This window comes from Phacochoerus africanus, chromosome 8 (assembly GCF_016906955.1).
Source record: "Phacochoerus africanus isolate WHEZ1 chromosome 8, ROS_Pafr_v1, whole genome shotgun sequence".
Taxonomy (NCBI): domain Eukaryota; kingdom Metazoa; phylum Chordata; class Mammalia; order Artiodactyla; family Suidae; genus Phacochoerus; species Phacochoerus africanus.
This window is the reverse complement of record NC_062551.1, coordinates 81423509-81438598: the sequence shown is the minus strand read 5'-3', so window position 1 is coordinate 81438598 and position 15090 is coordinate 81423509. Positions and strand designations below refer to the sequence as shown.

The 15090-nt window shown below is 52.0% G+C and overlaps 1 protein-coding gene across 1 annotated transcript in view; it reads left to right on the top strand.

The window, feature by feature from the left end:
* Window positions 1–7168: 7168 nt before the first annotated feature.
* MYOM3 (myomesin 3) overlaps window positions 7169–15090 on the top strand; it is a 54081-nt gene continuing 46159 nt past the window's right edge. The window contains exons 1-5 of the mRNA XM_047792552.1: window positions 7169–7318; window positions 9615–9793; window positions 10010–10090; window positions 10804–10963; window positions 11636–11793. Of these exons, the coding sequence (XP_047648508.1) occupies window positions 9633–9793; window positions 10010–10090; window positions 10804–10963; window positions 11636–11793 (560 nt within the window). The 5' untranslated portion in view covers window positions 7169–7318; window positions 9615–9632. The remainder of the gene's footprint in view (window positions 7319–9614; window positions 9794–10009; window positions 10091–10803; window positions 10964–11635; window positions 11794–15090) is intronic.

Below are 15090 nucleotides of genomic sequence, written 5' to 3'. Positions count from 1 at the left end.
AACTAGGTTGCTTCCCCACCTCTAGTCGGCCTGGCAGGCAGCCCCAGCTGCAGATGCAGCTGGAACCCACTAGAGGGCAGAGTGTCGGAGGTTCCAAGGCTGCATTGGGGCCCAGGCTTTCCTGAGTGTCTTAGGCCTTGACCTGGCAGCCCAGGCCCCACCCAGTCTAGAGGAAGGTGAGTCTGTGAAAAGTCACCTGCCTCCAAGTCACCCAGAGCCCAGCCCAGGAGTAAACGAATGGCAGTGGCCGAAAGAAGATCTCAACCATGCTGCTGGGAAGTTCCTGCATGCTGCTCATTCTTCCAATAACCTTCCATAATGGCTGCATTGCTGATATTTTGCAAAGAGGAAAATGTGACTCAGACGGGTTACTCTCCCAAGTTTTAATAAACCTGCCTTACCATAAGAATCCCCTAAGGAGCTCAATAAAAATACAGCTTCCTTAGCTGCTGAATCCACAGCTCCTGGGGAATCCAGAATTTTAATAAACTCCTATAGTGATTCCTCTCAGACAAGCAGAGGAAACTGCTTTTTTTTTTTTTTTTTTTGTTCACGCCTGCAGAGGTTCCTGGACCAGGGATTGATCCTTCACATCAACAATGACAATTCTCAATCCTTAACCACTAGGCCACCAGGGAACTCCAGAACTGTGCCCTTTTACTGATAAATTTTCCTATTCATTGTCCTCACATCATCCACCTAGAGCCACCCCCATCTCGCTCCCTGGATGGGAGTTGGGTATTTCAATCCTTGAGGCCTGCAGACCCCAGGCCTCCCACACCTCCAGCCCCAGAGATATACAGGGGTTGCCTGAGTTTCCAACCAGAGAATAGGGCCATCTGGAACCAGGGCTCCTCCAAGGTCCCAAAAGGTCAGATAATTCTGTGCCCCTCCCAGTCTGACTGTCAGCCTGGACAGAGGGACACAGCTTTGAGACCTCAGCCCCCCACCCCATCCCCCCGGCCCCTTGGCTGCTTCAGACCAATTTCCCTTCCTACTCTAAGGAGTAAAGAGATTAGTCAGCCATAAAAAAGAACAAAATAATGGCATTTGCAGCCACATGGATGGAACTAGAGACTCTCATACTAAGTGATGTAAGACAGAAAGAGAAAGACAGATATCATATGATATCTCTTATATCTGGAATATAATATATAGCACAAATGAAACTTTCCACAGAAAAGAAAATCATGGACATGGAGAACAGACTTGTGGTGGCCAAGGGGGAGGGGGAGGGACTGGGAGGGACTGGGAATTTGGGGGTAATAGATGCAAACTGCTGCCTTTGGAATGGATAAGCAATGAGGTCCGACTGAATAGCACTGGGAATTATGTCTAGTCACTTATGGTGGAGCATGATAATGTGAGAAAAAAAAGAATGTATATGTGTATATGTGACTGGGTGACCTTGCTGTACAGTAGAAAATTGACAGAACTCTGTAAATCTGCTATAATGGGGAAAAATAGAAATCATTAAGTTAAAAAAGAAGTAAAGAGCATAAGGAATATGCATTTTGATCTATATAGTATGATAAGAACAGTAACTGGAATTAATTGACGTGTAAGAGCAATAGAGGGAGTGAAGGGAGACTGAAGCAGGGAGAAAGATAGCAGGATAAAGCATTGGACCAGACAGTTCTCCACTTGGCCGCCAGGTGGAGCCATCAGACAAAGACAGTTTGGTTGCTGTCTGACAAAATTGTGGTAGATTCAGGGTGGTTGGCAGGTGAAATAGTGTTCAAGAGACTGTTGTTAACAATCATAAGTCCAGGAAGGGAAGTAAAAGGAGAAAAGAAAGAGGAAAAATAATGAAATATTTAAGGCATACTGGCCATGAGGCAAGTACTATACCAGGCATTCCATGCATTTTATCCTCATTTTTGAATCATACAAATATTCTGCAAAGATAAGTATTCCTTCATTCATTTTATTTCTTTTTATGGTTACACTTGTGGCATGTGGAATTCCTGGGCTAGGGGTCGAATCAGAGCTGCAGCTGCAGACGTACATCACAACCACAGCAACACAGGATCCGAGATGCATCTGTGACCTATACCATAGTTTGAGACAATGCTGGATCCTTGACCCACTGAGTGAGGCCGGAGATCAAACCTGTATCCTCATGGATGATAGTTTGATTTTTAACCCACTGAGCCACAATGGGAACTCCCATTCATTTTTTTTTTCTTTTTTGCTATTTTGGGGCCGCACTTGTGGCATATGGAAGTTCCCAGGCTAGGGGTCAAATCGGAGCTATAGCCCCTGGCCTACACCACTGCTCACGGCAATGCCGGATCCTTAACCCACTGAGTGAGGCCAGGAATCGAACCCACACCCTCATGGATTCTAGTCAGGTTTGTTAACCGCTGAGCCACTAAGGGAACTCCCCATTCATTCATTTTTAAGCACACATATATCAAGGACCCAGCTGCATGCCAGCCACTGTTCTTGGGGCTAGGGGTACAGTGAACTAGAGAGGCAGGCAAGTTCCCTGTTGTCTTAGAGCTTATATACGATTTACAGATAAGGAAACTGAGCCCAGGAAGGAGGCCAAGGTCCCCCCACTAGTGAGTACAAGTGCCAAAGGTTGGGATTTAAGCCAAAGTTCCTGTAGCCCCAAGTCTGCCCTCTGCCCATCCTCGTGCTCACATTAAGGTACATCAGGAGGAGTGAGGGCATTTTTGGGGTTTGGTCAGCAGAGGGGTACATGAGAACCCCACACCTAGAAGGAGAGGGAGAGAGAGCTCTCAGTATTCCTAGAATCATGCAATTATTGCTGGAGCTCTCATTTAGCAAACATTTATTGGATGCCAGGCACTGTGCCACAGGCTTCACATTTGCTGATCTTTTCAATCAGACTCCAAGGCAGGCATCATGATCCCACTGTACAGGTGATAAAATCAAAATGGCTAAATGACTTGTCCAAGGTCATAGAGCTAGTAAGCTGTGGCACCTCCACCAGGCTGCTTTGGGGGGAAGGGGTTGTAGAATCAGCTTAAATGTCTGTCTCCTGCTGGACTGAAAGCCCACACCTCTTGGCTGTAGTAAGACGGTCACACCCCTCACAGTGAAGGTATGAATGTGCATCTTGGGAATCCTTCCTTAGTTGGGTCAATATAAGATGGGAGAGGACCACAAAACAGCCAGAATTGCCAAAGCAATTCTGAGAAACAAAAACCCAGCAGGAGGCATAACTCTCCCAGACTTCAGGCAATATTACAAAGCCACAGTCATCAAGACACTGTGGTACTGGTACCAAAACAGACATACAGACCAATGGAACAGAATAGAGAACCCAGAAATAAACCCAGTCACCTATGGTCAATTAATCTTTGACAAAGGAGGCAAGAACATAAAATGGGAAAAAGACAGTCTTTTCAGCAAGTCTTGCTGGGAAATCTGCACAGCTGCATGCAAATCAATGAAACTAGAACACACCCTCACACCATGCATGAAAATAAACTCAAAATGGCTGAAAGACTTAAATACAAGACAAGCTACTATCAAACTCCTGGAAGAGAACATAGGCAAAATATTCTCTGACATCAACCTTATAAATGTTTTCTCAGGCCAGTCTCCCAAAGCAACAGAAATAGAAGCAAAAATAAACCAATGGGACCTAATCAAACTGACAAGCTTTTGCACAGCAAAGGAAACCATTAAAAAAAAGACAACTTCCAGAATGGGAGAAAATAGTTTCAAATGATGCAACTGACAAAGGCTTAATCTCTAAAATATACAAACAACTTATACAACTAAACACCAAAAAAGCCAACAACCCAATGGAAAAATGGGCAAAAGACCTGAATAGACATTTCTCCAAGGAAAATATACAGATGACCAATAAGCACATGAAAAAATGCTCAATATCCCTGATTATTAGAGAAATGCAAATCAAAACTACCATGAGATACCACCTCACACCAGTAAGAATGGCCACCATTAATAAGTCCACAAATAACAAAGGCTGGAGGGGGTGTGGAGAAAAGGGAACCCTCTTGCACTGTTGGTGGGAATGCAAGCTGGTACAACCACTAGGGAGAACAGTATGGAGGTACCTTAGAAAACTATACATAAAACTGCTATATGACCCAGCAATCCCACTCTTGGGCATATATCCAGACAAAACTTTCCTTAAAAGAGACACATTCACCCACGTGTTCATTACAGCACTATTCACAATAGCCCAGACATGGAAACAACCCAAATGTCCATCAACAGATGATTGGATTAGGAAGATGTGGTGTATATACACAATGGATTACTACTCAGCCATAAAAAAGAATAAAATAATGGCACTTGCAGGAACATGGATGAAACTAGAGACTCTCATACTGAGTGACGTAAGTCAGAAAAAGACAATTACCAAATGACATCTCTTATATCTGGAATCTAATACATGGCATAAATGAACCTTTCCACAGAAAAGAAAATCATGGACTTGGAGAATAGACTCATGGTTGCCAAGGAGGAGGAGGGAGTGGGATGGACTGGGAATTTGGGGGTAATAGATGCAAACTATTGCCTTTGGAATGGATAAGCAATGAGATCCGACTGAATAGCACTGGGAACTATGTCTAGTTACTTATGATGGAGCATGATAATGTGAGAAAAAAGAATGTATATGTGTATGTGTAATCAGGTCACCATGCTGTACAATAGGAAAAAAAAATGTATTGGGGCAATAACAATTATTTACAGTTAAAAAAGAAAAAAAAAAGGAAAAAAAAGATGGAAGAGGGCGGCCAAGTGTTCTCCCCCAAAGATGCTCTTAACCCTGCAGCCAGGGAGGAAGGGAGGGTGCTTAGGAAGAGATCATATAGAGCAGGAGACTGAGTTTGTTTGTTTTTTGTCTTTTGTCTTTGTTGTTGTTGTTTTTGTTGTTGTTGTTGCTATTTCTTGGGCCGCTCCCGCGGCATATGGAGGTTCCCAGGCTAGGGGTTGAATCGGAGCTGTAGCCACCGGCCTACGCCAGAGCCACAGCAACTCGGGATCCGAGCTGCGTCTGCAACCTACACCACAGCTCACGGCAACGCCAGATCGTCAACCCACTGAGCAAGGGCAGGGACCAAACCCTTAACCTCATGGTTCCTAGTCGGATTCGTTAACCACTGCGCCACGACAGGAACTCCGAGTTTGTTTTTTTTGTTTTTTTGTTTTTCCTTTTCTAGGGCCACTTCCCCGAGGCATAGGGGTCCCAGGCTAGGGGTCGAATTGGAGCTGTAGACCCCAGCCTACCTCAGAGCCACAGCAACGCAGGATCTGAGCCGCATCTGTGACCTACACCACAGCTCATGGCAACACCGGATCCTTAACCCACTGAGAAAGGGCAGGGATCGAACCCACAACCTTATGATTCCTAGTCGGATTCGTTAACCACTGCGCCATGACGGGAACTCCAAGATTTTTTTTTAATTTTAATGTTTTTTATTGAGGTATACTTGACATAGAATAGTACATAAGTTTCAGGTGTACAACATAGTGATTCATAATTTTTAAAGGTTATATGCCATTTACAGTTACTATGAAATACTGTGTGTTCCCTGTGTTGCACAATATAGCCTTATAGCTTATTTGTTTTATATATAGTAGTTCATACCTCTTAATCCCCTACCCCTATCCTGCCCATTCCCCCTTCCCTTTTCCTACTGGTAACCACATGTTTGTTCTCAGTATCTAGGAGTTTGTTTCTTTTTTGTTATATTCTCTAGTTTGTGGTATTTTTTCAATTCCACATATAAGTGATATCATATGGTATTTGTCTTTCTCTGACGCATTTCCCTTAGCATAATACCCTCCAAATCCATCCATGTTGTTGCAAAAGCCAAAATTTCACTCTTTGTTATGACTGAGTAGTATTCCATTGTGTCTGTATGTGTGTATTGATCACATCTTCTTTATCCATCCATCTATTGATAGACACTTATGTTGCTCCCTTATTTTGGCAACTATAAATAATGCTGCTATGAACACTAGGATGCATGAATCTTTTTGATTTAATTTTCTCTCTCTCTCTCTCTCTTTTTTTTTTTTTTTTTTTTTTGCTATATACCCAGGAGTGGAATTGCTGGGTCATAGGGGAGTTCTAGTCCTAGCTTTTTGAGAAATCTCCATATTATGTGGCTGCACCAATTTACATTCCCACCAGCAGTGTACAAGGGATCCCTTTCAGGAGTCTGAGATTTGAACTGAAGAATTCATCTGTGTGTTCTCTCTCTTTCTCTCTCTCTCTCCTGAGGAGTCCCCAGAGCACTAAGAAGAATGATAGGCACAGTGGTCCTGGCCCCCTGAGGCCCCAGGAAGAGGCCAGGAGCTGTGTCTTTGGACTGGAGCTGGGACAGCCCCCCCACACACACACCTGCTCATCCTCTGAAACCTGGCTCAGGTGTACCTGCCTGATCACCCCTGGTTGTAAGAGCCTGTCTCCCCATCTAGATTAGGATTTCTCCTGTGTCAGAGGTCTTTTCCTCTCTGCATCTTCAGTGTCCACCAGGACGGGGTATGAATGAATGTGAAAGGAAGGAATTGAAACGGGAGACAAGGGCGGGGGCAAAGATCAGGATGAAAGTTCCCACAGGGGCCACTCCGGACGCCTGAGAACTTTGGACAATGAGGAAGGAAATGACTTCTCCTCTCCTGCCTGTGACACCCCCTCCACAGGGGCAGGGGCTGGTCAGTCGCTGCTGGACAGGGGTGTGCAGAGAGATGAGAAGAAACCTGCTTCCATTCTAGCCCGTGATGACTTATGAGCACTAAAGACCCATGTTTAGGTCATACCCCTTCCATGTCTCCATGAAGTCTGGGGGCCCAGCCTCACTGTCTCTATTTTCAGAAGGGGAATCAGATCAGAGAAGCTCAGTGTCTTCCCCGGAGCACCTGTCAGTTGGGGGAGAATTCAGATCAGAACTCCCAGCCACCAAGAAAACCACCCCGATCTGTTCTCCACACAGCCAGGCCTGAGCACCCACCTTCTTTCCACTGTAATTGGGGAGGGGGCTCGTTTCAGGCAGGAGGGGTGGAGCTGAGGGGAGGAGCTGTCTGCGGGAGGTGGGTGGGGTACGGGCAGCTCCACCTGTCGCTGCCGCCTGGGCAACGCTGGACCCAAGGAATGGCCCCTCCCCTCCGTCCCCCCCCCCCCCATAGTTCTCATCCATTGTCATCACACTGTCTCGGCACTGCTATATTTAAGGCCCGTGCAGGCTCCGGGATCACATTCTTCTTCCAGTCTCCGCCGAGCCCAGGGCAAGAGGAAACCCAGGACCCTCTCATCCTCTGAAAACTTCTCCCCAGAGACACCTAAGTAGACACAGCTGCTTCTGTGAGTCGCCTCCAGGGACGGGGTGGGAGGGGGTGCGGGGGGGGTGGGGGGGAGGGTAGGAAGGGGATCTCCAAAGAGTGAAGACCTCAACTTTCCACTGGGAAGTGTGTGTGTGTGTGTGTGTGTGTGTGTGTGTGTGTTGTGTGTGTGTTGGGAAAGGATCCTGGGAGATTTGGAAAGAAAAAAGTAGACATATTTGGGCATTACCCCAAGTGGAAATGGAGGGAAATTCTAGAAAAAACAAAATCTCTGCCCCATCTCCCTATTCGATGAGGCCCTAGATCTTCTGAGCTGAGCTTCTGTGATGTGAAAGTTACATTTAAAAAAAAAAAAAAAAAGCCATTGAGGGATGCCTTGGGAAGTGGAGGCTTTCCTGCAGGAGTTAGGAATCAGCAGGGACCAGAGTGGGCTGGCAGCTCCAGCAAACCTAGAGCACTGCTGGTGGAGACCAGCTTGGCCTGCCGGGCAGGCAGGGGATGGGAGCAAGCCCGCAGGGCCAGGAGGGCGCTCATCCAGCCTGGGCTCATGGGCAGGAAACCGAGGCCCGGCAGGAAAGGCGCTCCCTCACTTCCTCAGCGGCCTCAGAAGCTGGTGGAACCGCTAAGCACACGCCTCGGCCTGCCCGGACCCCTTGCATGGCTGTGTCCCAGCTCCCGCCCACAGCACCCAGTTCAGGGCTCTGAGTCACTCTGGCCCTGTGAGCTTCCCTTCCCCTCTGGAGGAGGAAGGAGGAGCAGGAGAGGCCTTCTGCCCCTTCTCACCGGGGGTGCTGTCAGGGGGCCAGTGGAAAACAGCCTGAAGCTTGGGAGGGGAGGGGAGCGGTGGGGAGTGCCCAGGGCCTTGCACTCTCAGGGGAAGGCCAGGCCAGGGGGGTGGTTCCCCTCCTGGCCCCCACACCGTCGAGCCCTCCCCGTTGGCCAGGCACACACAGTGTTCTGGAAAGAGGACAGGGAAGCTCCAATCTTCTCACTGCTTAATCCCAAGCCTCAGCCAGTGCTTTAAAAAGAATCGATGGCTCATCTGCTAAAGCCAGGGGTCTGGTTGCGGGCAGCGCAGGAGGTCAGGGATGAGCGCCAGGCCTGCCCCGCTGTGCTAATCAGGAACGGAGCATCCGGGGAAGGGAGCCAGCAGCTGGCGCCAGGGGACATTAGCCCTTAGCTGCCTCACCAGGGCCCCACGTCCCAGGAAAGCAGGGGCCTCTCCCACCCAAGGTGCTGGAAACTCTTTTCTTAGGCTGCAAGGATGAGGGGGCAGAGAGAGCAGACTGGTCATTCTCTGGGTGCAGGCAGCCCTTCTTCCTTGGGAGGGGCCAGATGGGAAGCCCAAGGGGTGACCGTCCCCTTATGTTCAGCCAAGGTCATTGCAGGAAGCCAAGGAAGCTTCTCAGGCAGCCCTTGATCCCTGCTGACACTCTGCAGTAACCCAGTCCCCCTTGGGGCTCCACAAAAAAGCACCCAAAGGGAGCAAATTTTTAGGAACCAGAAGGATCAAATTCCCACTAAGACTGACTCTTAGCAGCCTGAGCTCCCTCATGCCCCAGACAGGCCTTTTTAGGCCCCAGATCTCCAATGAGGCCCGCAGGCCCGCAGGCCCACCTCCACATCATGGACTTAGAGAGATGGTCCCCCATGTGCAAGCGCACACCCAGGTCAGAACATAATCTGCACACACAAACTCCGCCATCACCAGCAGGTGGGGACAGGGCGGAGCCGGACTTCGTAGAAGCAGATGGGATAGAGCTGAGGGGGTGGGCTCCACTTCTGCTTCCCTCTTCACACCCAGGGCCCACAGCAGGGCCAAGCCCGGCAAGGACCCTCCCACGTTTCTGCAATTCCCCCAAGCAGCCTAGAGCCCCAACAGCAGAGGTCCCCTCAGAGGCCTGGAGGTGACACCAAGCCCAGATCTGGGACAGAACTTAGTGCAAGGACCCAAACCAGCCAGCCCAGGGCTGCCACCCTCCTTGCCTGCGTCCCCATGTCCTGGACACCAGTGCCAGTCACCCAGCATCTGGGAAGCTGAGGCCGGAGAAGGGAAGTTGTGTGGAGGGCCAAGGGCAGGGTGTCGCTGGAAGCCAGGGCTGCTCTCCAGCATGGGGCTCTGCTTGTTCGCGGACAAGCCAGGCTGAGAGCTTGAAGCTCGCCTCTGTCACCTGGGGCAGGTCTCCCTCTCCCCATCGGGCCTGAGCTTCTGTCTGCCCCCTGGAGAGAGACCTCCTCACCAGCAAACCTCCCAGAGATGCTAGAGGGCCGCACGGGGAAGGGACAGGTGGAGTTGACTGTGCACCTTGGTTTGGCAGGTTGTCGCTCTCACAGCCATGACTCTGCCTCACAGCCCGGGAGGTGTGGGGGAGCCCCGGCCCACCCAGACCGTGCAGGTGCACAGGCTGGAGCACCGCCAGGAGGAAGAGCAGAAGGAGGAGCGGCAGCACAGCCTGCACATGGGCTCCTCAACGCGGAGACACACCTTCCGCAGCAGGTGGGGCCTCGGGACCCATCCCAGCCACTGCCCTACCCGGGGCCCACCCCCAGTCTGAGGGGGGAGGCACAGCCCCGCTTTCTGAGACCCCAGTTTGATGGGGGAGGCACAGCTGGTGTCCTGAGGTGGGTAGACATGGCCCTAACCTCCGGGAGCCCCCAGCGAGATCCCCAGCCACACCCACAGAAGCCATGAACTCTCTTTTCCTGGGGGCAGTGAGGAAGAGTATCAGTTCAGCGCTGCAGACTACGCCCTGGCAGCAGCCCTGGCTCTGACGGCCTCCTCAGAGACATCATGGTAAGTCAGGTGACCCTTCCAGAAAGCCTGGGCCGAGAAGGGGCCATCCTGCCCAGTCCCCTGCCTCTCCATTGGGTTCCCACACTTAAAGAACCCCCCTGCAGGTACCATCTAGAGTAAGTGGCTGGACAAAGGCTTAACCCCGAGGCTGTCTGAGCACAAGGCCCTCTGGACCACCCTAAGGATGAGTCCACAGGCAGGAGGGAGGGACCATCGCCAGGGGAGAGGATGAGAATCCACACTTCATCTGGCTTCACACGGTGGGGGAGGAGGAGCAAGTAAAGCAGCCCAAGTTTGGGACACGCATCCCGAGACGGGCGGGCCTCTGAGCCTGAGAGCATCAGGAGGCCACGGCCCAGGCGAGGAGGCCTGGGTCCTGGTCCCAGCAGGCCCCGAGCAAGCCTCCCGGCCCAGGCCCCTACCTTGTAAAGTGGGGAGACTAAGACCTGTCCACCTGGCTGTGGTGAAAACAAGAGGAACACGGGTTTAGAAAGCAGCCTCGTGGCCTGTATCAATAATATTGATTACGCATCTTCTCAATGCTGGAGCCATTCGCGGTATTTTGAAGGCAAGAGAAGATTAAATGCTGCTCTTATCCTCAAGAAGCTTAAAGTGTGGTCGGCAATGCAGGGGGTGGGGAAGGCACGGCTGGGATTCCCCCCCGCCAACACCACCCCCAGGCTCTCGGCCCCTGATGGCCTCTGTCACCACAGGGAGGCCCAGCTGAGGCGCCAGACCAGTACCGTGGAGCTGGAAGAGCGGGGCCAGAAGCGGGTGGGCTTCGACAATGAGTGGGAGAGGACAGAGGTCGCCTTCCTACGGACCCAGTGGCTGCTGCGCCAGCGACGAGACCGGAAGGCGCTGAGACGGCGGGTGAGGGGACTGGGCTGGGGCCCCGGGGCCCTGGGACCAGCGACCCATCCCATGCTGCCCACCTCACCCTACCCCCTTTTCAAGAAGAGCTGGACATCCCAGCGCCCCCACCCTCTAGCTGTGTGACCTTGGGCAAGTGGCTGATTCTAACGGAGCCTCAGTTTTCTCATCTGTAAAATGGACGGATGTGGTACCAATTCTTAGTAAATGAGACTGGGCTGTAAAGCCACTTTGCCGGCACCTCGAACACAGAAGACCCTCAGGAAATGCTATTCCTGACAAATGTCAGGGATCTGTAACCCCTTCCCTGGGCAGGACAGGAATAACTCTAATAATTACATAGGCATTATCGGTAACCATGTTTTTCACTTATTAACTCATTTAATCATCACTGTAGCCCCCCAGGAGGATAAGAATATTATTATATCCCCATTGCACAGATAAGGAAGTGGAGGACTGGCCTGTGGTCTCACAGCTAGTAAGTGGTGGAGTTTGACCTTGACCCCAGGCCAGTCGGTCCTGAAGCCCACGCCCTGCCCTCTGTGTGGTGAGGGGGGCTCCAGCCCACAGGGGTCTGACTCCAGAGCCTGGGTGGCAGGGGAAAGGTAACAGCAGAGATGGGGCAGTGGGGAGCCCTGGCTCATAGGAATCACAGAGCCCCTCCGCCTCCAGACAGAGGAGAAGGTCCAGAAGGCCAAGGAGCTGCGGGAGCTGTGTTCCGGCCGGGGGCCCTGGTTCTGGATCCCGCTGCGCTCCCATGCGGTCTGGGAGCACACCACGGTCCTGCTGACCTGCACGGTCCAGGCCTCGCCTCCACCCCAGGTCACCTGGTAAGCCCCTGGGGCAGGAGAGAAGGGGTCCTAGCCCTGCCTCCACGCTCTGGGCCCCCAGGGTTCCTTAAGTGTGAGTGTCTTACCACCCAGCAGCTCCCTTCCAGGGGCCCGGTCCCCTCACCTCGCAGAAGTCCCTGCTGTCTTGGAAAAGCTTCAGACCCACTGGACCCTGAGCTCTGCCCACCCCTGACAGAGCAGCAGCTGCTGGGGAGCATCGGAAGGGGTTATTCTTAGCTGCCTCCCAGCCAGCCTGGGGCTACAAGATGGGGCTGCTGCACTTGTAAAAATATGATTCCGGTGGCATGAGGAGGCAGCTGCTCCGAGCTGGGCATCTCCGGGGTTGCAGGATGGTGGAAGGAAGCTGGGGGGAGGCAGGGGGCAGGAGGGGAGGCAGGGGCCCTGCAGTGGGACCCCCGACTCCAGGCATGGCTCTCTCTCTGCTAACTCACCATGTGGTCTCAACTATGGCTCTTAACCTCTCGGGTCCTGCCTCGGTTTGCAGTTCTGTAAAATGGGTTGAAGACCTCCTGTCGGGTTTGCATGCAGCAAGGATTTAATGCCATCGTAACACGGAGGCCCTGCAAACTCAAAAAGTGCAGGGAAAGCGGGGAGTGTCCCTGAAACTGCAGAGTTGAGGCCTCGCTGGTGGAGGGGCGGGGAGGCAGGTGTGGTGGAGATGGGGGTGGCCCTGGCCAAGCCTGGGGTCTCACTTCTGCCACCAGGAGAGGTGTGTCATTTACACAGCTGAGCTCACGGTTTATTGAGCTCCCCTGGCTCTGAGGCCCATTGCCAGGCACACTGTCGGGAGACAAGGAAGAGATTTCAACAAATATTTACCAGGAGCATAAATCTGTCACAGGCCCTGACTCGGCTCTGAGACATAGAAATGACCCAGAGGCAGTCTCACCTCAGGGAACTCTCAGCCCAGAAGAGACATGTCAACAAAGAAAAGAACCTTCATGGGGGATATTTGAGATAAAAGAGTAGCGTGAAGAGGAGGCAGTGGCTGCCTCCACCTGGAGGACTCAGGAAGGCTTCTTGGAGGAGGTGACATATAAGCCAGATCTTGAGGGTGAGAGGAGATAAGCACAGAAATAACTGAGGCCACAAAGGAAACAAAACATCTTACACTTGAACCCCTTTATGTCAGCCTTGCCCTTCTCTCTCATTTGAGCCTTGGGGCCATGCATGAGCTATAGAGACTCTATCTCCACTTCACAGGTGAGGATAGCAAGGCTCAGAGAGGGAGTGCACCTTGTCAAAGGTCACACAGCTCGAGGATTTAAATTCTTGCCTTCCAGCCCAGAGCTCTTCTGGCCAAGAGAGCAGGAAAGTCATCATTAGAGTGTCTTTTTTTTTTTTTTTTTCCTCCCTTAAAGCGCACATGATGCCTCAGAAGTCAGAGAAAGAGCATTCAGAGGACCAGGAGCAATCGAGAAAAGTGTCCTGAGAGAGGTGGTATTGGGGCTAATCGTGGCCAGATGGCATTCATTCGAATTCCCTGGGGACTGAGGCAGTCCAGCAGGAGGACTGCTCCCAACAGCCAGCCCAGGCTAAGTAGGGGTCAGCCCCTCAGCTGTCCTGGCCTGGCAACCAAGCTGTCCTGCCCTGGCACTGAGGCCCATATCGAAGGCATTCCATGGGAGCTTCTTAGGAAGGAGGCTTGTTTCTCACCCCTGCCAGCGAGGTTGCCACAACAAGGAGCTGAGCATTCCTTGTAAGTGGTGGAGGCCAAGGCCAGGCCCACCTCCAGCTGGAGGGACCCAGGGGGCCCCTGGGGCTCTTGGCTTTGGGGATCTGGTTTCTCATCATCAGTTGCTCTGGCAGGGCCACATGTCATCCTGGGACTGGCCTCTAGAGCTCTGCCCAAGCCCTGGTAGGGACCCAGCCCCCGGTCAGGAGGAAGATCCTGGCTCGTCGGGCTTGTCAGGCGAGTCCACTCATTCGGCAATTATTGAGCACTTCCTGAATGCAGGAGCAACAACAGGGCAAGTTAGGCAAGGCTCAGACTGGCTAGGTTTAGCTGGCAGCAGTGGGCCCTGGTCACAATTCATTAGTTAATGAATCAACCTGCCAGGCCAATCAACCTTCCAAAGAAAAATCTAACACCAAAACACATTAAGGGAAAAATACATTTAGATAAATGACAAAAATCTCACTCTTTTACGTGGGCCTCTCGGAGCCAGGCCCTGGATGCCTCCGCTGTCTCAGCTCTTTTATGATTGGCTGCCAGGTAGCCGCCTCCACACAGCCATGCCTTCAAGGGCCTGCAGAAGGCGGGCAAGCTGAGAGCTGAGGTCCCTGCCTGTCCAGGTCGTGCCCAGAGCTGCAGCTGCTGCTTTTTCTGGGAACGGCAGAGGCTGGCCAGGCTGAGGTGTCTGGAATGTTCCTGACAGCTGAGGATGGGGGGAGCTGACCTTGGCCCCCAGGCCTGGGAGAGGCGAAAAGATTGGGCCCCCAGATTAGACACTACCCTCCCTATGGGAAAGTTAGTTGGGCTCCGTTCAGAAGAGGGCACAGCCTGGGGTGTGTGGTGGGGTGTGGGTACTGCACTGTTTGGTTGTCATGGAGACAAATGGAGAGGGTGGGGCAGGTCCTAGGAAGGCAATGTACCGAGGCTGGGGCGCCCTCTCTTGGCCAAGGGCTCCTCTTTGACCTCAAACCTCACTGGAGCTGACGCTTTCCTGCAAAGGCCTCACGGACAGAGGCCCAGAGAAGGGGACTGATTTGCCCAAGGTAACCCAGCAAGTTGTGTCAAGAACCCAGGCCTCCTAGCCTTCATTCCCTGATTCCTCAAGCCTCTAGAACCTACCCCAGTGGGCTGTGGACAGAGGCCAGGCCACCCCAGTGTCCGGTGCCCATGGCAGAGAGAACGAGACCAAGGCTCCCAGAAAACAAAAGGAAACATCCGGGTTTCAGCGGGGCGGGGCTATCTGCTGGGCCATCCTTAGGAACTTCCTGGGAAATTTTAAAATGACTGATACCCTGCTCCGGCGCCCAGAAAGTCTGATTTCATTGATCTGGGCCACAGCCTGAGCATGGAGATTTTTTTTAATGGCTTAAATAAGATAGATATTTTTTCTTTATGTAAATAGGTGTAGAACCCTACCCCACACACTCCTCAGGGACTCAGGCCTGTTCCCGCTCACAGCTTGAGGGCAGAGCCCAGGTCTTCCCAGTTCGAGATGGCAGCTGTCATGGCCATATTCTTGCCTCATGATGGAGCGAAAGATGGTGGACAAAGGGCCAAAGGGTGTCATCACAAGCAGCCACATGCCACGTGTGCTCACTTTC